A 22,955-nucleotide genomic window follows, 5' to 3' on the forward strand; every position below is an offset into this window, starting at 1 on the left:
GAAACAGAGACCGAATTCGAGTGAAGCAGCTGCAAAGCAAAAGCAATTGTCAGAGATGCGCCGTTGCGGCAAAAACCAGTTTCTGACGGGGAAATGTACAAGCAATATAGCTAGGGCATAACTAACTGCGTGAAACTGACCTATGTCTGCTTTTAGAAGATTACATTATTACATTGTAAAGTTATTAGCACATGTATTTATTATTCTTCTAAAATATTTATTATGAACTGTGTTCCAATTGCCTTTGAATAGGCTATAAATAAATGCACTTTGTCTGGCTATTTTGATTTGTTGATAGCCTTTTAGCTGGTTACCGCTAAAGAATCGTCATTACTGGTGGGTAACAAGAAATGTTTAATCGAAAAGTTATCGAAAACTTAAAACGGCCAACCGTTATTGATTATGAATTTTAAATATTTTATCAACATTTAAATCTAAATTAATATGAAAAGTTATTTCTCAAAAGTGAAAACTCACATAAAAAACGGATGTTGGGACACCTTAGAATTAACAAAGGCTTTTATATATTTTTGTAAAGTGTCTTACCTTTGTATTTGTAAATTGTGTTTACATTGACTTTGAGTTTGTCTTTGCCAATTGCTTTTGTTTTTGACTTTGCTGAATTAATACGAAAACGTAAGAGTTAAATAAATGTTATTTAAAGAATATTGAAGTATTCGAGTAAAAATAACTGCAAGATAATTGATTTTGAATATTATTTTTAATCAGAAAATAAGAAGTACTTAACGTTCTACCGAACACTTGAAATCTCCATCAGGTGTTTATTATTTTCGAAAATAAATATTCAAAGTGACTGGCAGCCTTCCGTCAAGACAGCTTCGAATTACCATATCGTGTGGGAATAATGAGGACTTTCTTGGGGTCCAAAAACCGGAATCGGAAGCAGTCTTACGGTCTGCGACACCTAGCCTTGATTAATTGCCAACCGGCCACACACTCAGCCAGATGCTTAGCCGTTTATCTCGAGTGTTTTGCCATTTTACAATCTGTTGGCCAACTTGTAACCGGTCATCATAAAGGAGGTAGCCGTGCACTGTTCAAAAATCCAATGAAAAACAGGAACTTCACTCTATCTACGCTCGAAATAAGTTAATATTAAATATTATACTCATTGTACTTACTTACTTACTATCTAAATTCGAACTGGATTGATATGGCATTACAATGGTTCTGCATAATTTGTAAAGATTTTTCTCCACTGTATTCCACATCCACAGAATTACAGCAGGGCTCTAATTACGTGTGTTTGAATTGCGGCGCCCTGATTAAGGCCCTTTTGCAGGGCAATCAATCGATTTGCTGCGGAGCAATAATAACAGATGTTAAGCCAGACTCTGGAAACGGATAAGGATAATTACTGGAAATTAGTGATGGAGCTGGGCTGCCGACGAATGGCGCTCAGATTCAGATTCAGATTCCAATGGGGTGAACTTCTGGTTAATCGAGTGCAATGCAATCAGCATTCCTGAGATTTTCCGCCTGTCAGCAGATTAACAGGTGTCTCCGCCCCCCAAAAAGTGAGGCAATAGCTAAATTGTTCGCATAAATTGATTACAATAATTTGCCTATCCCCCATTTTTTTAGCCGCCCTCAACGACATAACCTCGCTGCTGGTGCAAAATTCTAAAACAGCAGTTAGAATAACAACAAGTTGCTCGGTCGGCTGCCATAATTTATGCAGAAATGCAGTCGAACCCAATGAGTAGTGTCGTTCGCAAATCTAGGCGGTAAATTGCTTTTTGCGATTTCAAATGCACTCCCACCACACGCAAATGCAAAAGTTGTCAATCAAAACGGTCTTCAATCATGGGGAAAATGAGCAAAGCATATGCACATAAGTGCTCTATGGACAATTTATGGAAATGATTCTAGAAAAGCAGAGTGTAGGAAAATATCTATAAATGTGTAAAACAAATGTATTATTCACTTGTTATTTCCTACAACCACGCTTTAAAAATACAAGGAAGCTTACAAAAACACCATAAACATATAGTAATCTACCTCACAATCGAGTGACCACTGTAGTTCTTGGGTGGGAGTAGAGAGAATAGGAGAAGGCCTGGAATGCAAATTACTATTATTACCGGACAATTGCCGGTGCTGTGCTGTGCGAGTGAGTGCATTCAAAATATTTGAAACACCACCCGAAAGGGAAAACTGAATGGCACACAAATCTGGCTGATTCATCATCCCACTCTAAATTATTGGGCTTACACATTCAGCAAACAGAAGGGGGAGAAGGGGCGAGATTTATCAATTGGACCACATGTTCTTGCCCAGTTTTTCTATATTGTATTGCTCGTCACGTCTCCGCAGCTTCCTCTGCAATTAAGACAGGGGTGGGGGAGAAAATATACAGTCCAACCTCTATAAGCAAGTACTTCTGTGAACTATAAATATGCTGGTTGGAATTACTGATGTTTGACTGTATGAAGTTGCCAAAGCTAAGAGGCCATAATCCTCCTTCCGATTGTCTGTGCTTGTTCCGGGGTGCCGGAATCAGCACGAGATGTAAGAAAGCCCCTGAGTCATCCATCAATCGCTGGACTAACCCCCAGAGCCAGAGCAAGTGCCTCCATTACCCTTCTCGGAGTTTCAGGTGCACTTGCTGGATGGATAATCATCTCCTGGGGAATTGCTCCATTTGCCGATTAGCAGACAGACCACCGGAACACCAGAGCACCAGACCACCAGAGCACCGCACGTGGTAACGCTCGTCGGCACCATTTGAGTTATTGTGGAATTTATATGCTACTTCGTAATTACTTATCAAGCACTGGATTGCAGACGCAGACCCACTGGCGTGCTGGTTTCTAATCTGGACCAGGAGAAAGGCCATTAAAACGAATGTCCAGCTGGAACGGAGTGCAAACTGCTTTGTGTAATGGTCGTCAAATGGCTATGCAGGTGGTAATATAGTTTAATTGTTTTTACTGGCTTCGTAGCCTGCTTTGAATGCTGGCTTAATGGTGGTTAAATGGGAATAAATTGAAAAAAAAACAGATACAAAGATTAAAGATTATTATAACTTTAACACCAGTAATAGTTTGAGCTTCTGTTTTTTTTTTATTTTTGCTACCTTTTTGGTTATACCACCCTAATGTATTTTCGCCCGTTCTTTTGATCTGGAAACATTATCTCTGCAAACTGCAAGCACCGTTACTTCTGCTGCACCTGCTCTTTCGCCTTCCAGTACGAAAACCCCCGTAAGTCTCCAAAAGTCTCCAAAATCCAGATGAATGGAGAAGTGCAAAGAGATGGCGAGGCAGCCAGGAATATATTGGATCACTTTCCACCAAGCGATGGCCGCAGTCACAAGTGAATTCCCCAGCAAACCGATCAGTCATACCAGCACCAATACTTCCGCCAAAACCTATTATCTTAAGTCCGTGAAAAAGCGGGTGACCACGTGTTTCCAGCAGTTGCGCGAAAAACTCCAGGCATTGCGCGAAAAACTCCAGGCATCCGGTTCCTTTCGCAAGCGCTCCACCAGCCGCCTCTACAAGATCTTCGTAAAGGCCGATTTCGCCGCCTGCGGTGAACGCTTTCAGAGGATCTTCAAATCGGCGCGAAAAACCGAATCGCCGGAGTTGTGGAAGGTGCCATTGGTCCATGAGCTCACCACCACCAGCCGGCAGAGCAGCCAGCAGTTGCGAATCGTAGCCAGACTCTTCTCATCCACCCAGATTTCCACCAGGGAAATCACCTACAGCAACAGCAACAACAGCAGCTATAGCTTCAGGAGGCGGAAAAGCGAGAGCCACCGGAGCAACATGACCATCATCGAGAGCAACTATATAGGCGTGCGCGAGGATTATCCCGATATAGATACCGAGGTGCGCGCCATATTGCTGAGCCACGCCCAGAATGGAATCACGATATCGAACATCAAGAGTGAGTAGCTTTGTGTTTTCTCAAGCACGCTTTAAGAGCTTTTCTCTTGGAAAACTCTTTCCAGAAGTTCCTACTTCATAAAGTACTCTAGAACTTTCTCTAAATGAGTTATGAAACTGGAATTACAAAATTTAAAATATTTTCAATTTAATGCTTAATTAAACACGTGTTATGGAATGCATTTTGAAATTTGTCTGTTTTCTTTATACCCTTTAATAAATTCTATAACCGAAATCTTCCAGGTGAATATCGAAAACTGACGGGCAATACATTTCCACTGCACGACAACGTGACGGACTTCCTGCTGACCATTCCCAATGTGACCGCCGAGTGCAGCGAGTCCGGGAAGCGGATCTTCAACCTAAAGGCGAACCTGAAGAACCGTCACCTCCTGGACATGGTTCTCAACCAGAAGCAGCGCCCCGGCACCAGCACCAGCGACTACAGCAGCGGAGCTCCATCCGTGGAGAACATGCCCCGGGCACCACCACGCTACTGGAAGAACCCCTTCAAGCGGAGGGCTCTGTCCCAGCTGAACGACAACCTGAACACCGTGCCCAAGCTTACGGATGAGCAGACTAAGGAGAGTGCCACCAGACCGGCTTCGCTGCACCAAATGGCCAATGAGGCGGCGGAGTCGAACTGGTGCTACCAGGATAATTGGAAGCATCTGTAAGTGCTGAAGAAGTTTATCTGTCTGATATAGTGATATATGAATTTAGGATAACTTTACTACTTCTGAGTACTTTTCATTTTACTAAATTTCTAGCAACAACTTCTACCAGCAATCCAGCGTAAATGCGCCCAAAATGCCAGTACCCATCAACATCTACAGCGATGCCCCGGAGGAACGAATCCATTTGGATGCACCTGGGCATCAGCCAAGCTGCAGAACCCAAGACCAGAAAACACAACAGACGACTGAAAACCGCCACTTGGGCATCTTTGTGCATCCATTCAACGATATGAACGTAATGAAGAGACGCCACGAAATGACGCCCACGCCCACGATTTTAACCAGTGGAACCTACAGCGATTCTCTGCTGACGATTAACTCCGATTACGATGCCTATCTGCTGGACTTTCCGCTTATGGGCGATGATTTTATGCTATATCTCGCCCGAATGGAGCTTAAATGCCGATTTAGACGGCACGAGCGAGTCCTTCAGTCAGGACTTTGTGTATCCGGACTGACGATCAATGGCGCACGTAATCGTTTGAAACGAGTGCAATTACCGGAGGGTACGCAGATCATCGTCAATATCGGATCGGTGGACATTATGCGGGGCAAGCCTTTGGTTCAGATCGAACACGACTTTCGGCTGCTGATCAAGGAGATGCACAATATGCGATTTGTGCCGATCCTCACAAATCTGGCACCGCTGGCCAACTATTGCCACGATAAGGTTTTGTGTGACAAGATTCACCGATTCAACAAGTTTATCCGAAGCGAATGCTGCCACCTAAGGGTCATCGACATACACTCCTGCCTGATTAACGAACGGGGTGTTGTGCGATTTGATTGTTTTCAGAGGTAAGACTGTATGTCATATAAGTACCTCATAACAATTTACAATTTGTGCCATTTCGCAGTTCACCACGCCAAGTCAGCGGTTCCAAGGAACCGTATCTGTTCTGGAACAAAATCGGTCGGCAGCGTGTGCTGCAAGTAATTGAAACGAGTCTGGAGTATTAAGTTGGGTTCTTAATCAAGATATACACACATTTTGACTGGGCTGGCTCCAGAACCAACCATTGGGAATTTTGATGATTTTACCATTTACGCTGATGGATCGCTACGCTTTTACGGAATTCGCTTAGTTTTAATATGTTTTATATGTATGTCCCCTGTCTTCGTTTATATGTTCGTGCGCTTGTCCTAGTCCATTATTGTATATTACCGTGTGTTTTGTGTTCTTTGTTAGTTTTTAACTCCTCTAATTTTTCGTTGCCTGTGATTTATTTTGCCAATGAAATTGATTTTCTGCACACTTTTTGTTGCTGTCCCAAAAGCTGTGTAAAATAATCAAATGCAAAATAAGTGCAAGCAGCTGAAAACTTTTCCTCAAACTTTTCCGCTTTTCCCAAAACCATTTTGCCTTGAGATCTGCTTTCACACAGATTACAATGCGAAATGGAATTTAAATGCAAATCATTGCAATGCTTATAAACTGTTTTTGTTCTATATATTTTTTGTGGGCCAAAATGCGTCATGCTCCTGTATCGCAACCTGCCACTTCCAACTTGAGTTTGAGGGCGGAGTGGGCGTGGTCCGTATACATATGAGCCATGCTGCATTTTGGCCGTAATGAAAATGCACTTGCTTTACTTGGAAAATTCGCTTGCACAGAATCAACGCCGCGGCTGATTTATTATTAATGTGCTCAAGCAAATTCAAGTGAAGCATTTGCGCGATTTTCGTCTTCCTGTTTCCGTTCGCAAAAAAGTTTATAAAATGCTTACACTTTGCTACAGACACGCCACCGGATGTGCGCACTAAGCGCTTGTTTGTAGCACAGTGTAGAATTCTGTTGTAACTTACAGCTCTACTTTAAAGTCTTCTAGATAGCTATCTACTATTTATAAACTTATTTATTGTCTTGAATGTATGTTAATTGTATGTATTGATGGTGATCACGTTTTTTTTGTCCTATAACAAGCTGCAATGTAAAATCCAAAAAAAAATGAAAAAATAATAAATCAAAGGGAAAACTACGACTTTTTGTTTTAACACAAATTACAAGTTATTGGAAACTAACGGAGGAAGTTTTGCAATAAATAAATAATTATCTAAAATAAAAAAATGTAAAAGATTATAAAACACAGCATATTATGAAAAAACGTTAGATGAAAGCCAATTTACTTCCCATGCTATTTCAAAAGTTCCCGCCAAATTGGTTTTAGTCATTGCTAATCCATCACAGTTTCCCACCTGCTGTTGAGTTTGCGATAGTTTTTCGGCTTTTTCGATTGTAAAAGCATAAAAAAGTCCATGCTATCGAAGCAGTACCACCTCCATCAGCAGGCGACGGCAAAAAAATCTTGAAATGTAAGCAGTAACGTCAAAATTCGCTTTCAAATCACTAAACGTACGTTTCCAATCGATTTCAGAACAAAATGGCTTCATTCTTGGCACGAACTGGCGGCCCCCTAATCGAAACCGTGAGGCCAGCGGCCGTGAAAAAAGTGAGTTTGCCAATTAGTGGTCATATTTGTGTGTAAAAATGCAAAAATCCGTTGCTTTACATAATAAGGCGAAAAGAGAGATGTGAACCCCTACGCTCTCCCTCTCTCTCTCTCTTACTCACACATGCGATATGCACGATCGTTTATCGGTAAAAAAAAAGTCTTCAACTATCGCGCTAATTTAAGTTCACAGTAAATTGTTAACTAAATAATTCGCCAGAGAAACGGGGAGAATGTGAGATTAAAGAGAGTCACGATCGGCAAAGACACCTGACTTTTTGATTGTATCAGTGTGACGCAACTCTGCGCTTTTCGTACGCATGTGTGTGTGTGTGTGAGGGGACCTTGAAAGCCCCATTTATTCCCCTACTTAATTTAGTTTGTTTTTTTTTTTTATCAATGAGCGGCTGACAACTGTTGCTTATCGTCTGTGGTTGTTGTTGTTGCAGCTGTTGCCTTTGTCGCCAGGCCCTCTAATTAAATTCTTAATCTGTGAATTAGTTTTGGTTATCGCCGGGAAACGCCGTTAGCCGGACGAACTTGCTCTTAACCCAGATTTCGTCTCTTTTCCTCTTTTTTTTGTTTATGTTTTTTTCGGATGAATCACCGCGAACCAGTTTTCTTTATGTTTAATTTTTGCTTGGCAATGACCTCGTGACTGGAATTAAGGTTTCATTTTTAAGATTATAAGATAGTGTTTTTATTAACTTTAAAAAAGTATTTGTATTTCCAAAGAATCTAAGCAAATGAAAGAAAAATACTCATTTTATAAATGCAACATGTCATCTTTAATTAGCTTATAATTACCGCATACTAACATTCAAAAATTTCGACCTTTTCAGATTCTTGGCCTGGCTCCCATCGCCGTCCAGCAGCTGAGGAACCTCAATGTCCAGGAACACGTTTCATACAGTCTCCTGAATGAGGCCAAGATCCCAACACCTCGGTGAGTAAACCCAATCGAAATCTAAATCGCGGGCAAACGCAAACAAGTAACAATTTGCGTCAAAGTCGCGGTCCAAAGTTCAATGAAAGTGCCGCGTTGTGGCTGCGTCGACTGTTTCTTTGGTTGGTGTGTTCGTTTTGGACTTTGTATGAACTTAATAATTTGCATTGAGTAGCCGACACGGGGTAAACAAACCAGAGAAACGCAGCCGCCGATGATAAGGGTGATAACAAGTTTTATACTATGCCACACGTTGAACGGCTCAAAGTGACAAGGGTCAGTGACGTGGGTTTTTAAAATATGGAAGCGGAAAGATTGTCGGCATTAGTTTACGTCTTATCATAATTACAAAAGCTAAATGTTCGGTATCGGTTTAAAACCATATATTCTAATGGTAAATATACCTGTAGAAAACGTATAACAATATGTATTGTAAAGGTGCAATAATCTCGAAATACTTTAATATTGTTTGTTAAATTTTGATTGATTGTACCAATAGATACGAGTGGCTTTTTCGATTATACAGGTATAATCACGCGACTGTTTAATTTTCTAAATGTGGGCTTGTCATCTCTGGAATGACCGAATAACCTTGTCTCACTTTGTAACCTTTGTGGGTCTACTGATAACAGAATTTACGTGAAATGTTCCTATCAACAATTATTCAGGGGCATCGTAAAGAGAGCCTCCGAAATTATTTCCCGTACTAAGTGATTCATTACTTTTGCAGTTTCGCTGTTGCCAAGAACGGCAAGGAGGCCAACGATATTGCCACCAAGCTGAAGACCGATAACCTGGTGCTGAAGGCTCAAGTTTTGGCCGGAGGACGAGGCAAGGGAACCTTCAAGAATGGCCTGAAGGGAGGTGTGCGTGTGGTCTACGAGTAAGTTGTGATATATCTCTAATATCTATAGTAAAACATACATAACAACCAATCTTATTCTGTAGTCCCCAGACCGCTGAGGAACTTTCCAGCAAGATGATCGACCAGCTTCTGGTCACCAAGCAGACAGGAGCAGCCGGTCGTATCTGCAAGAAGGTGATGGTGGCCGAGCGGAAGTTCCCCCGTCGTGAGTTCTACTTCGCCGTGATGATGGAGCGTGCCTTTAACGTGAGTCCTATAACCATTTATTTAATCCTGTGAAGTTATAAAAGACCATTGAATTTCCAGGGTCCCGTACTGATCGCCTCCAAGGAGGGTGGTGTTGATATTGAGGAGGTGGCTGCCAGCAGTCCCGATGCCATTCTGTACGAACCCATCGATATTGGCACTGGTTTGACCAGTGAACAGGCCGAGAAGATCGTCAAGAAGGTTGGTCTGGGTGGTGATGGCGAGGACACACATGTCCAGATGCTGTTGAATCTGTATGACCTGTTCGTCAAGAAGGATGCCCTCCTGGTTGAGATCAACCCCTATGCCGAGGATGCCATGTCCGGCTGTAAGTTTGGTTATATATATTCTCCTCACAGATGTGTTGTGGTCTAATTCTAATGTCTGTCTCATCCTAACCAATTAACTCATTTGTGAATGTCATTGTACTGGATTTCATGTTTTCTGTCCAGGCTGTAAGTATATTTCACCCATGTCAAGCTTATTAACCCTGCTCATTTATCTAACTATGTTTAAACCATTTTTAATGATTATAAACAATGCTTTTCCGTAGTCTTCGCATTGGATGCCAAGCTGCGTTTCGATGACAACGCCGAGTTCCGTCAGAAGGAGCTGTTTGCGCTCCGCGATTGGACCCAGGAAGATCCCAAGGAAGTCGAGGCTGCCAAGTACAATCTGAACTACATTGCCCTGGACGGCACCATCGGCTGCATGGTGAACGGCGCCGGTCTGGCCATGGCCACCATGGATATCATTAAGTTGTACGGCGGCGAACCGGCCAATTTCCTGGATGTCGGTGGTGGTGCTACTGCCGAGGCTGTCAAGGCCGCCTTTAAGATTATCACTTCCGACCCGAAGGTGCTTTGCATTCTGGTCAACATCTTCGGTGGTATTATGCGATGTGATGTCATTGCCGAGGGTATCATTTCCGCCACCAAGGATCTGAATCTAAACATGCCCGTGGTTGTGCGTCTTCAGGTGAGTTTTGAAGAATACATTTATCGGAGTTTATGAGTTATAATACTGTTTGCCTTGCAGGGAACTAAAGTCAAGGAGGCCCGCGAACTGATTCGCACATCTGGACTTAAGATTCTGGCCCGCGATGATCTGGACAAGGCTGCTGATCTGGCTGTGCACTTGGCGCAAATCGTCAAACTGGCCCGCGAAATGAAGATGGATGTGAACTTCGAGATTCCCGATGCCCAAAAGTAGATAGCTCCATCAGTTACCGGCTAAGTCAACACTCATAAGCACACGCAGACACAAATGAAAGTCGACAACAAAGTAGAACCAAAACCTAACATTTACTCTAGCCACACGTAAACTACTCAATGAAACTATGCCATCGGTTCGTAGTTAGAGCATTATGTATTCGTAACGATCGGTCGAACAATTGATGAATTCATTTTGCAAAAATGTTAAGTTTAAAGCTGTTTAAAGTCCTAAGGATATGTCATAGATAATTCGAATAATCGAGCAAGTTGAGTGTTCTCTTTGCACCTAAACAATTTCTATATTGTATCTTAGTCAACAATAATTGCACGTGAATAATAGAAAATGGAAATGAAAATACGTTTTAATTGTGATTTTTGCAAAAAATTCATTTAAATTTTATTTATTGAAATGCGACACTGCTTCCAAAGCAGATCCATCATCTTGTGTATTATGCTATTTAGTTTGCTTTAAATTAAAACACCAAACAATCTTAAACCGAACCCGCCTTTTACGTTATTCAAACTCTGCTTTAAACCTTTTAGTTGACTTTGAAATAGTTTCTTACTAACTTTAATCACTGCACCTTAGGGGTAAGGGCGATTGCAAGAAAGATCAGAAAAAGGCGGACAGCAAGAAGACAGAAAAGAAAGATGACAAGAAATCTGATTGCACAAAGAAAGAGGAAAAGAAAAAGGAAGAAAAGAAAGACATTTGCGCAAAGAAAGAATCGTCTGACAAGAAAAAATAGAGGGATACAAGTTTTGAAATAAACAATGTAGGATCGAGCCGGATGTGTTTAAAAGTTGAACCATCAATGAGAAGGAAGCCATTGTTTAAATTCCAAATCCAAACTTGCCACACAAGTTTCATTGTTCAAGTTTATACTCTCAAATTTCAGATGTAAATTTCTGACCAAATTATTCCCACTACATTTTTAAAGATTTTCGTAATTGTTATGTTTTGTTTATTGTGTGTGGAGCCTTAGAAACGATCGACTAGAGATAATATGTGGGTCTGCTCCTGTTCCCGCCAGTCGGTGTCTCCATCGCCCAGGTTGCCAGCGTATTCTGTGAATGAATTTGGCATTTAATATATGATTTTCATTGGGCATTCTACTTGTGTTATACCCCTCATGATGCTGCGAATGGTCTTCATGGATGCGCCGCGCAAGTTAAGTATCTGCAGAACACGCTGCTTGACGGTATCGCCAGTGGCACTGACCTCCAGCAGGATGTAGTCGATGCGCTGCAGCGTGAACAGACCGCCAGTCAGTCGTTTTATATAGTTATTCTCCGCCTCCTCGTCTTCGTCAATGCTGGGATCCTGCGTTATGATATTGATTAGTTTTGAATTACAAATAAAGCTTCACTCCTTACCTTAGCCTGCTGATCGATCTCTTTGTCGATGGCCTCCACCTTGGCCAGATACTTGAGGTGCAGCTCCAGCAGGCGATCCACCTTCTCGTGATCGTTCTCGATGAACTTGGCCAACATTCGCTGGCGGTGTGTGCCCTTGCAGTTTCGCAGCATCGACGCAATCACGGAGGTCACATGCTCCTCGTGCTCATCGGCGGAGATCAGACGCTGCTTGTTGCGCTTGGGCGTCTTCATGAAGAGTGGGAAAATGGTGCGCAGGCCGAGGATCTCGACAAACTTGTTGCAGTTGTCTCTGCCATCCTGGCCGGCCATGGCATGATCCAACACCTTAAGCGATCCATTTCTGGACATTTTCTTCTCGCGCAGCATTAGGTTCATCAGCTGCAGACCCTCGCCGCTGAGGAAACGATCGCGATTCTCGCGGGCCATCAAGGCCGAACAAAGGCAATTGAAGAGGTTCTGCATGTACTCCTGCTCCTCGTTGCTGGCGGGATCGTGTCTTTTGTAGACAGCCAGCTGTTGGAGCAGCACATCCACTCCATCCAGCGAGCCCAGCAGTAATCGGTTCTCATTCTCCGTTTGTATAAGTATGGAAAGTATCTCGCTGCAGTACAATTTGTTGGGATCGAAGGGCGACTTGCCGCGCAGGCGTTTCAGCAGCCAGGCGAGTAGTCCCTGTTCAGCGGCTTCCTTAACGAATTCCGAATCGATTTCGGTGAGGTTCTCCACTATGGCCAGGGTATTATGCACGCCATCGGCTTCCTCCTTAACCTGTTCGTTCAGTCGCTCCAGATTCTGGACAAGCAGCGCACAGATTTGCTCTTTCCTCAGGGCTTCTATCAGGGATTCGGCGCCCTCTTGACTTTCGCCCAGGATATCAACATCGGTCACTTCCTGCAGTAGATCCACAACGGCCACGGCTATGTCTGTGTTCTGATGTGCCAGCAGTTCCAGCAAGCTGTGCAAGCCGTGCAGTTCCACGAGGATTGGATACAGATCGGGCACCGTGGCCACGCCCTTCAGCTCCTGGATTACCGTGTGCAGCTCCACCTCCGAGTCCATGAACTTCTCGGCACTGTCGGCGAACTTGATGCGCATCTCCTGGTTCTTCAAGTTACGTTTCTCGAACACCAGTATCAGTTTTTTGAGACTCTGCTCATCCAGCACATCGCCATCGGCCTCCTCGTTCTCCACGTACTTCAGGATGTTCAGGCGCTCCTCCTCCGTCAGTTCTGGGTCGAATTCGAAGGCGGAGGTGCCGCTGGCACCGGTGGAGCCTCCACTTTGCTTGCCATAGTGTGCCGACTCCTTTGCTTCGGCGATGCGCCGCATGCGTTTGATTTTCTCATCGCCACCGCCCCGTTTTCCGTGCGAGCTCTCCAAATCGAAGTCGTCGTCCTCGTCCTCGTGCGGACGCTTTGGCGTCTGTTCCGGCTACAGTTTGCAATGGTCCAGATGCGTGAATACTATTGGTATCATCTATATATTTACCTTAAACGCCAGCAGTTCGCCGATGTCCATTTTTGCGGGCCTTAAAAAACAATTAGTGCTGGCACGTGCGACGATTCCCAAGCGATACTATCGAAAGTGAGCCACACGTGAATGTGAGTGCACCGAAATAGGTGCAGAACCGTGATAAGCATGACTTAGCGGAGACACCTGCCCTTTAACCCTTACACGGTGTCATTTGCATTTTGTTTTATGCATATTCAACTATAAATTAATTCATAATTCCGATTAACATTTTTTAGAAAGTTTATGCTTCGTCTTATATTAATTTTACTTACTGAGAGTAGATAGTGCAATATTAAATTTAGATCTTGCATGTTTTAAATTTCGAGTCACAAGAAAATAAAGCTTTTTGATATTTGTGCTCTTTAAATTTAAATAGAATTAGGCGAAAATTAAGCAATGCAAATAATTACAAATAATATCATTACAAAAGTTACAAATATATTTTCTGCTGCATAAATAATAATTCTAAAAGTGTTTATTTTTAAATTTTAAAATACAAATTATAGCCCATTATCTTTTTAAATAGTTAATAATACTTATATGAAATTTAATAATAGTTGTGCCTACTTGCGTCCATAAACTATTTCTTGCGCCTCAGACCATGCCCACCCAGCCTCCCAAAAAAGGGGTTTTCGGCTGCTTTAGCCCTGCGCCTGCTACTATGACGACGAGTTTACATAAATTCCTAAAGGCCAAGCCCCAAAAATAAATTTACAACTGCTTTAAGCTCTGGCAATTCAACAAGTTGTTCGGCTCCATGGGTGTGTGTGTGTGTTTGTCTGTGCGAGTGAGTGTGCACTGGTGTGTGTGCTTTCTTCGAGCCAGTCTTCTTTTCAAGTCAGTTCGTCAGCGGGATTTGGTGTTGTTGTTGCTGCCTTTGCAGTTGCCAATGGTAGTGGTATTGGTATTAGTATGGTTGCTGTGGCTGCTGCCGCTTTTTTTATACTTTTTTCTGGCTTGGTTCATGCTGACCCACTTTTGGTGGCAATACGTGAGCCCGAACAGTGGGCCAAAACCTTAGAGAAAGCAGCGTTCTTAAAGAGCTTTTAAAATGGGAAATTTATTTATAAAGTCGAGATTTTTAAATCACCATGCATATTATATTAATAAAGCTATAATTGTTTGTAATTGTAAATATTTCTAAAATTAAATAAATGATTTTTCTTTACAGTTGTAACAAATATTTATTACAAAACATATTACAATTGCTTCTGCTTTGGTTGAAGTTTATGCGTGATGGCCACACGGTGCCGGGCAAAAAAGTCATAAACTGAATTGCCAACAGGTTATGGCGACTACCACGAAGACGACGGATGGCTTGGTTGCTGTTTTTGTTGCTGCGGCTCGACGGCGGAGTAGTAAAAAGGGCCATGACAGTGACACTTTGAAGTTTGAGGTTAAATCGTCAATGTTGTTGCCTTGCTCTTGCTCTCTGGCTGCATTGGTTGCTGTGGATGTGGCTGTGGATGGATTGGATGTGGCTGCCTCTTGGGGACTATGCCCCAGCATATTTCGTGCGGCATTATTGTGTTGTGCCTGGCCTCCTCTGATGCTGCACAATTTGGTATTATTGTACATCGTATGCTGCCTGGCACTGCACTCCATTCAAAAGACTTAGGCAGCGAACTTGCCAAGAAATTACTTTGAACTCACGCATGCTCGCACGTTTTTTATGTTTTTCTTATTAATTATTTTATTTTTGTTTTTTGCCCGCTTGCCCGCATCTACTCACACACGAGCTGGGATTTGAAAAGTGAAATTTCAAAGTAGAACAAGCGGCCGCGGCAGCAACAACGCACGTTTAGAGGTTCCAATAAAAATGGGGTCACTTGTCGTTGGCCAGTCGGTTGAAATGGAGCCCCCCTCCCGCTGGCCCCCCCAAGCAACCCCAACTCGGAACCCCACTGACCATTGATCGCATAGATCACGCGCCGTCTACTCATGTTGTTGTTGCTGTAGTTGTTGCCGTTGTGCATTGTAAATTAATTGCAGTCGCGTCGCGTCTGTTTTGGATTTTTTGGCTTGAACCGTTCTCAACCAGTTTTAGGCCATCCATCGTGTGTGCCATTAAAATGCAACACGAACTTGACAACGAAACGGAATAAATGGTGAAATATTTCTCTTCGAGCTGAAAGACTTTCCCTGTGACTAGAAATATGCACTAAGTTCTGTAAAGTGCTTTTTGGGCACCTCGTTTGGTAAACTGATTTAAACCATTTCCCTTATAAATTTGTATCCGGTGTATGCTTGCCTTTGATCTTGTTACAATAATTTCAGAGCTAATAGCCTTCTACATTTTTGGATCGTAACAATAATCAAGTTTAATTGCGTATTTCATAAGATTTTCGTTGTGCACTGTTTGCTTTTGCTGCTAATTAAAGTTTTCTGCCGAGCTGCAAGGAGAACAAAAAAATAAGAAGAAAAAAAGAACAAATAATAAAACCAGAACAACACTTAAATATTAATAATTGATTATAGTGTTATTACAGACATGATTTATTCTCGTTAGAATCTTGGTCAGCGGATCGGCGAGGCGTGAATAAGTGCAGCGTTTCTTGCAAAATCAAAAGTTGCACTTCGGTTATGAATTACATTTTTTAATTGCCGAAAATGAGCGAGTGCATAAATTATGAAAATTGCGAAATTTCAAGCCAAACAAGTCCATGTATGGATCTTCAGCTCCTCCACTTCCGGCACGCGATCCATTTCCGTTCTGCTTTGCAGCTCTGCTGCTTCCTGCCCCATCCCCCACCCCCACTACCACCCTCGCCCGTCCGTCCACCTTGCATCAATCAAAGTCTCAATCAAGAGCAAAAGTAATCAAAACTAATAGCAACAACAACGGGCGGAAGAGGGAGGGGGGAGGGGGGGAAATAAAGCCAAGCACACACAAATCATGGCCGTAAACAAAAAGGGAAGAAGTCGGGGCGCGACAAGAGCAAATAAGGCAAAATCGTTAGAAATAACAATATGTATGTGTGTAAAAAATGGCATGGCAGAGGCGACAGCAACAGCAACAGTAACAGCAACAACCCCATCGAATGGGCCACGAAACACAAAAAATAACAAACAAACAACAATACACACACACACACACACACACACATACAAAATAGAAATGGAGAGCAACTTTCACCCAAGGTCATTGTGTCTTTAACTGCGCCACAGCACAAAACAACAAGTCAGCAACAACAGCAGCAGCAACAACAGCAACAGCAACTAGCTACTTGCAACTACTGGACAATATGAATATGCGACGGCGACTCGACACGATGGTCTAAACGACCGCCGCCCGATTTGATACTTTGCTCAAAAAACAAAAGCCTGTTTACTTAACCTTTGCCTATCGCAAAGCAAGAAAAATATATGAAATTTTATTTATTTAGCATAACCTAATAAAATTACAGAGCAAAAACAATCAATATTACTATATCCAAAACTCCTTTTAACTAAAATATATTTAAATACAATTAAATTGATTTTGATTAGTGAAAAAGACCACATGCTTCAGCAGTATATCAAAAGTGTAATAAAAATAAAAGAGTATTTATTAATACTATAATAACGAAAAACTTCCAATAGTTTGTACACCCCTTCGAAGAGTATATAAGCACCAGCTAGCCTGATTGTCTGTCAAGAGGAGAAGTGATTCAGCGAAGGAACTGGAGAGTTCGAGGGGGAATAAACAGAGTTTTCTGTTGCATTTGCTACTGCATGTGCCAAAAATAAAGCGAAGCAACTTGCAGACTGAAGTTGCAATTGCTGGTCGCCGTTTTCTGGGAAAGGTCGAGTTAAATCTGGCTGATCATTTGCCACATGGTTTTCGTGACCATCTTATTGGCAGATAATCGAGCAATGAGCTGTGTAGCATTCCCTTCAGACTATCCTAAAACTTGTTCACAATCATTTTGAAATTTCCCTAATACATCTAGTCCTAGTCATTCTGTGGGGCATCTTCTTCACTCTCCATCGCCATCAATCATAGACTTCCATGCTGCTTAAGCCAACCTAAATGTCTGCTTAGGCATCGCAATCTTGGGCACTTCAATCTTAGGATTCCCCCATCGTTCGTGTTATCTACGCCGACACCTTAATCTGGGTCATGCTTAGCCACATTGTTAGCTGAATGCAATTAAGTGGCCGAAAACTTTGAGATGAGAGTGGAAAATTACTTTTAATTGACATAAAGATAGCTTAAAAATGGAGAAGACACCAGATATCTGAAATTCCACAGAAGTTTGTCTTTTTGGTTTCTAATGCATTTAAAATTACTTCGTTTAGTGACTTTTTTGCCAAAATCTGAAAAGTAGTGAGCTTTAAATAGGCAGAGAAATAACTTGCAGTAAAATATCTAAAATAAGAGCTGATGGATTTTTTCTCAGTGCCTGTATAACAAAGTAACAAAAGCTTAACCCATGACAGGCGGCGCGTCGCAACACGTAGCACAGTTTGATTAGAACAAAACGAAGCCGCAGCAAAGGCAACAGAAGAGCAACAGCAACAGCAACAGCAGCAGCCATGATGTTGCATAAATTTAAGTGCCACAGATACAAGGCGCAAGATACAGAAACGAGTTACAGATACATCAAGCAGAAGAAGCACAAGCAGGCGCGCCACAAGATGAGGTCTCTCCTCGCAGCTAAAGTCAAAGTCGCACTCGGAGTCGGCGGCATAGAAATGCGGATGCGAACTGGAGACCCCACTTCGCATACACACACACACACAATGTATAGTATATATATATATATATATGTGGGTATATATCGGTGTGTACCTCCAGACGGGCTGCGGTGAAAGAGCAAAGTATCTTAGTATTTTAACATTTCAAATCCGCTGCGGTTCTGTGTGGAAACGAGTCTGGAAATTGGGTCAGTGGCACAGTATGCATGGCATTCTCCGGCTCCGTCTTCGTAAATGTATCTGTATCTTTAGCTTTTTCTGTAGTCGTACTCGTAGCTGTGAGGTATACTATATATGTATATATATCCATACCGACATACGTACACTCGTATTGTATATCCCCTACAACCGTGTGGGCTTCATTTCTTCGCCACTTCGGCTCTTTCTTTGGCTCTTTCTTCTTTGGCTGGCTTTCTTTGTGGTCAATATAATGATTCTGCCCGACTGGCTGGTTCGGTTTAGTTTGGTATGGTTTGGTTTCTGCGTTTCTTGGTTTCTTGGTTTCTTGATCGCAACTTGACTTGGCTGCTCGCATATTTGTGTGGCTACTACTCCATTTTATGCCTTTTTTCTTTACTTTTGTGGCCGAACGTGCCTCAATGCTACGCCGTCAGGTTGGTAATGGGACCTTAAAAGCGGCTCCGTGGGCCGTGTGGGGCATAAGCAATGGGGCAACACCCAAATGTCATTCGCTTACCTTTGAGATTCCATCTAATGCTGAAATTTCCATACATTACGCATACGACATGTGGTCCGCGGAAGCTCAAAAGTATATATATATAAATAAAAACACTTCGGTGATTCGTAGGCTTAGTTTGTTTTGCACATTTTGAATGACATTTGAATTTATTTAAATATAATTAATTAAATATTAGGCATTATAGTTACGAAATAAATATTTACAAATCGAAATGTGTTGAACAAAATTCAAGTTTGCTTTTGTAAAAATAAATAAAATTGCACGATAACTAAAATAACACAATTAATATTGTCTTTTGTTTATAGAAATTATACATACATATAAATTATAATTAAACTATTTTAGGGTTGCTTCTCAATTGTTGGATTTCTATTCGGGTGCTGAGTGTGTCCAAGGATTAAGTATAAATAATTTCGGGTATATCGAATATAATTTAAGTTTAAGATTAACGTTAAAACTTTAGCAACAAACTTTTTAAAAAACAAATTAACAACGCATTACGATATTGGCTAAATTAAATCGAGTTTATTACTTGAGTACATTGCTAAAACGATTTGCATCATTTCCATCGATTTCGGTTTAGATTTTTCTCCATTAACGTTCGCATATTTCGCAAATTGATTATTATGAATAATATTTTGCCAAGCCCGCTACAGATTCTTAGACCTATACATGTTTATAAAGAACGATTTTCCATTGGTTTGTACATTTTAAGAATAATTTAATTTAAAATTGTTATTGCTTCTGCTGGATTAGTGTTAATCTAAAATGTAATTTGTATGCGACACTTTTTCAGTTTTCAACATGATGAGGTACAGACAACATTCAGAACTTTATACAACTTCCGCTCAATCACCCTCCTTAATTGGTATTATTGTCTAGATTGTTATTAAATATGATTTACCTGTGCCAGGACCTCGGTTGCTCGAAGTTCGCGTCCCTGCATCAAAACAGAACAACAGTTGCAGAATGACAATTGGACGCTTCGTTGTTCTTACATTGCTTGTGGTCTCTTGGGATTTTCGCTATCTCTGGAGCTACCTAACTAAATTTTATCAATCTCCTAAAACGTGTTCTTTTTTCTTGATTAGAGGTAGTAGGTTGATGTCAAGCTAACCTGTCAAAAGTTGGCTATTCGAATTTCAAATGGGCAAAGGCTGAACTGAACGAAAATATTAAAGTGCCTATCAAAATACTAATTTTTAAATAAATTTAGCTTTATACTTCTTAATGTTTTAATTTAAAATGTGTTTAAACGACATTGATCTAAGCATTTGTTTCTTTTTCTAATTTGTAATATTCACTAACTACGAATAGGCGAAGAGATCAAAAGCAACCAACAACAACGAATATCAAAAGGTGTGTGTATGTCACTGCGTGGCCCATTAAGTGTTGCTCTATATATACCACTAATATATAGACTGGAAATCTCCGAGTTCTGAACGATCCTCGGACATTATCCTGGCCCAGCACTGACTCACACACACACACACAGAGAACGCAGGGAGAAACCATTCAACAGACTATTTGGATCCTTGGAGAAACCAAATGACAGAAAAATATAAGAGTATATTTCACTAAATAACAAGAATTTTCATATCACTTGAAAACAATTTTTAAGGCTTTTAGTGATTTGAAATCACTTGAAAAGCTGCATAGTATGTATATAAACTTAGGCACATTTTCAAGAGTTTTTAAATCCCACTTTTGAAACCCGACCTTATTGTTTCTAGATCTACAAAGTTTTCTAGCATTTTTCCTTCTTAAAATTTGGCGATTTTGGTAGGTATAATGCACTTTTCAAAAAGTCCACAATGTCAAACATTTGAGAATGTCATTGTGTTGCTTCTGAAAAGCTGGATTTATACCGATTCCGGTATCGCCAAATCAGTGTGTGATCTTATTTTTCTGCGCTGGGAATGGAATTTCTCCCTGGGAGATGCTACTGGTTGTTCGGCTATAACATAAAGCTCGTGGAGGAGCGTCAGTCACGCCCAATTCTCTTGTGTATCTGTTGATGTTTGAGCAGGTGCGCCTTCTGGCGAAAGGCCTTGGCGCAGACGTCGCACCGGAAGGGCTTCTCGCCCGTGTGGGTGCGTAAGTGCACCTTGATGTTGGACTTGTTGAGGAAGCCCCGGTTGCAGATGCTGCACCTGTGCACGGGCTTCTCCTTGCCGAGCAGGCCACTCAGATCGCTGGCACTGAAGCCGCTGGGCGAGATGGCGCTCATTTGGGGCGTGGTGGCTGCTCCGCCGCCCTCCCCCTGCTGCTGCTGTTGTTGCTGTTGCTGCTGTTGCTGGTTGGACTTCTTCTGGGATCGGGATCTCTTGGCCTTGGGCGCTCCAGTTCGCATCTCCGAGCCCGTCGTGCTGGCCGTTGTCGTATGCGGATAGTTACCGAGGAGATCCGGCGAGCACAGGCCATTGTCCTTGAGGGAGAGGCCCGATGCTTGCATGGAGTAGCCACCCTGCTGGTGGAGATTCCCCGTCGCCTGATTGTTGGTCGGATTACTCAAGTAGCGCGGATTGATCATCAGACCATTGGGATTGTCCGTGGTGCTGACCACCGAACCGGGTGGACTGCAACTGCTGCTGGTGGCCGCCGCCAGTTCATTGCAGTACGAGGTAGATGTGGGCGCCTGTGGATCTCCCTTGATCCCCGCTCCTTGATTCGCTCCTCCTCCTCCTCCGCCGCCGCCGCCGCCCGAGGAATTGCCGTTTGGCGGGCCATTCTGGAGGCGATTCTGCAGCAGGGGCATGTAGCCGTGGCTCAGTAAACTCTGGAGCGTGGAACTGCTGGCATGCATGGGCAGTGGACTGTGTGGCAGGATAAAGTCACCCAGGGAATCCTGCTGCGATACGAGCACCTTGGCCGACTCCTGCTGTATGCAATTGCCGTCGATCCAGGCATCCAGATCCATCCAGCTATCCCGCGTGTCATTGTTGTCATCCTTGTCCAGTTGATTGGGCACCGTGGTGTCCGCAATGGCGGAACCAATGATGGCGGCAATATCATCAATGGAGTTCATGTCCACATACTCGGTCAGATCCTTGTAGATGCGGACGCCGGAATTGTGCAGGGAATCGGCCACCTGGTCGATGGGCGTTAATGTGGCTATGCTGGGACCGGCTCCATTGCCATTAGCTGCGGATCCCGAACCGGATCCGTTCATCACACAGCTATCGGCCACGGAGTAAAGCTTAGAATCTAGTTGACTATCGGCGAAGAGCTTCACGTCCGCCAGGCAGGCATCGTTGCCACCACCTCCGCCGCCGCTCCCGCTGAGTACACTTTCTGGTAAGCAGGTGGAGGAGGATACAATGTTGTGCTCATTGGAGTTGTTGGAGTTGCTATTGCTGCCCCCGTTCGATTGCGTGGTGGATGTGGGATTCGATTGGTTCTGCGGGTGATAGGCACTCTGCATGTAGTTGTTATTGCTCTCATCCGGCAGCCTCTGGGCAATGGCATGGTAGTGGTGGCCGGAGATCCCATTGATGGACAGGTGGCCCGTGTAGCCTGTGAAGGGCGGCAGTGGCTTCAGATCCGACAGCGCATTCAGCGACGAACCGTTCAGCAGCAGATTGTCCAGCACGTCCAGCGAGTTCTTCTGGTCCGCATCGCTGGGCAGGGAGTCCAGGTCGTGCTCCAGCAACAGCTTGTGCCCATCGAGCAGATACTGATCCTGGGCGGAGGACTGGGGCGGTCCCCAGCACGGACTCATCAGCAGGCTCTCAACTTCCGATTCACTTGGGCCGTTCATGCTGCAAAACTTCATTGTCAGTGGACCCAGGCGATCGAGGCGAATCTTCCGGCGATCCGAGGGTTATCAGATCCTACGCTATCCAAGGGCCAAGTTTTAACTGGAAAAAAAGTTAGAAAAAGAATTCAATATTTAAAATCTGTATAGGCTAAGATGCAATCTCTGGTATAAATTTTTGATTTATAAGAAAGAGTTAGGAAATAAGTTATTCGGCTTACAAATCATAACGATGCTAAATATCAAAAATTAAGCATTAACTTTTAAAGAACCCATTATACCAAGCATAGACTTAATTGCAGTTGTATCCCCAATTCCACTGACTATCATTTCAAGTGGAACTTCATTCATCAAAATTAAGCTTGGCCCGCTGATCCATTCTTAGATAAAACATCTACCAAATTTCTTCAAGACAAAGAATAATCTTGGATAGTAATTAAGCTCATACTAGCTTTCCACTGCGCTGACCCCACCTCTGTATAATTAATATCAGGTTCTTTCCGACTCACCCCACCGCCCTGCACTTGCTGACAACCTGACCCATCGATCCCGAC

The 22,955-nt window shown here is 42.8% G+C and overlaps 4 protein-coding genes across 6 annotated transcripts; 2 read left to right on the forward strand and 2 right to left on the reverse strand.

Moving 5' to 3' along the window:
* The first annotated feature begins 3,296 nt into the window (after positions 1–3,296).
* Positions 3,297–6,630, forward strand: LOC122618782 (maternal effect protein oskar). Its single transcript, XM_043795341.1, has 4 exons — positions 3,297–3,915; positions 4,158–4,587; positions 4,685–5,449; positions 5,509–6,630. The coding sequence occupies exons 1-4, from the start codon at positions 3,324–3,326 to the stop codon at positions 5,609–5,611; spliced, it is 1,890 nt and encodes a 629-aa protein (XP_043651276.1). The 5' UTR covers positions 3,297–3,323; the 3' UTR covers positions 5,612–6,630.
* A 279-nt stretch (positions 6,631–6,909) lies between these two features.
* LOC122618784 (succinate--CoA ligase [ADP-forming] subunit beta, mitochondrial) lies at positions 6,910–11,323 on the forward strand. 3 transcript variants are annotated; one of them, XM_043795343.1, is made up of 10 exons: positions 6,910–6,964; positions 7,027–7,101; positions 7,944–8,047; positions 8,778–8,930; positions 8,996–9,158; positions 9,219–9,486; positions 9,611–9,613; positions 9,712–10,136; positions 10,197–10,366; positions 10,962–11,323. In XM_043795343.1, the coding sequence occupies exons 2-10, from the start codon at positions 7,033–7,035 to the stop codon at positions 11,119–11,121; spliced, it is 1,515 nt and encodes a 504-aa protein (XP_043651278.1). In that variant the 5' UTR covers positions 6,910–6,964; positions 7,027–7,032; the 3' UTR covers positions 11,122–11,323. The 3 variants fall into 3 exon arrangements, with proteins under 3 accessions (XP_043651278.1, XP_043651281.1, XP_043651279.1); XM_043795346.1 differs by lacking the exon at positions 9,611–9,613 and having other exon boundaries at positions 6,911–6,964; XM_043795344.1 differs by lacking the exon at positions 6,910–6,964 and having other exon boundaries at positions 6,965–7,101.
* On the reverse strand, positions 11,321–13,316 carry LOC122618783 (beta-catenin-like protein 1). The gene is made up of 4 exons (XM_043795342.1): positions 13,241–13,316; positions 11,750–13,183; positions 11,501–11,696; positions 11,321–11,440 (listed from the first exon to the last, which is right to left on the reverse strand). Exons 1-4 carry the CDS (start codon positions 13,268–13,270, stop codon positions 11,355–11,357), a joined length of 1,746 nt encoding a protein of 581 aa, XP_043651277.1. The 5' UTR covers positions 13,271–13,316; the 3' UTR covers positions 11,321–11,354.
* A 7,312-nt stretch (positions 13,317–20,628) lies between these two features.
* On the reverse strand, positions 20,629–22,419 carry LOC122621794 (ichor). The gene has a single exon (XM_043799771.1). It carries the CDS (start codon positions 22,417–22,419, stop codon positions 20,629–20,631), a length of 1,791 nt encoding a protein of 596 aa, XP_043655706.1.
* Positions 22,420–22,955: the final 536 nt, after the last annotated feature.

The sequence above is a fragment of the Drosophila teissieri genome, chromosome 3R, assembly GCF_016746235.2.
Source record: "Drosophila teissieri strain GT53w chromosome 3R, Prin_Dtei_1.1, whole genome shotgun sequence".
NCBI lineage: Eukaryota > Metazoa > Arthropoda > Insecta > Diptera > Drosophilidae > Drosophila > Drosophila teissieri.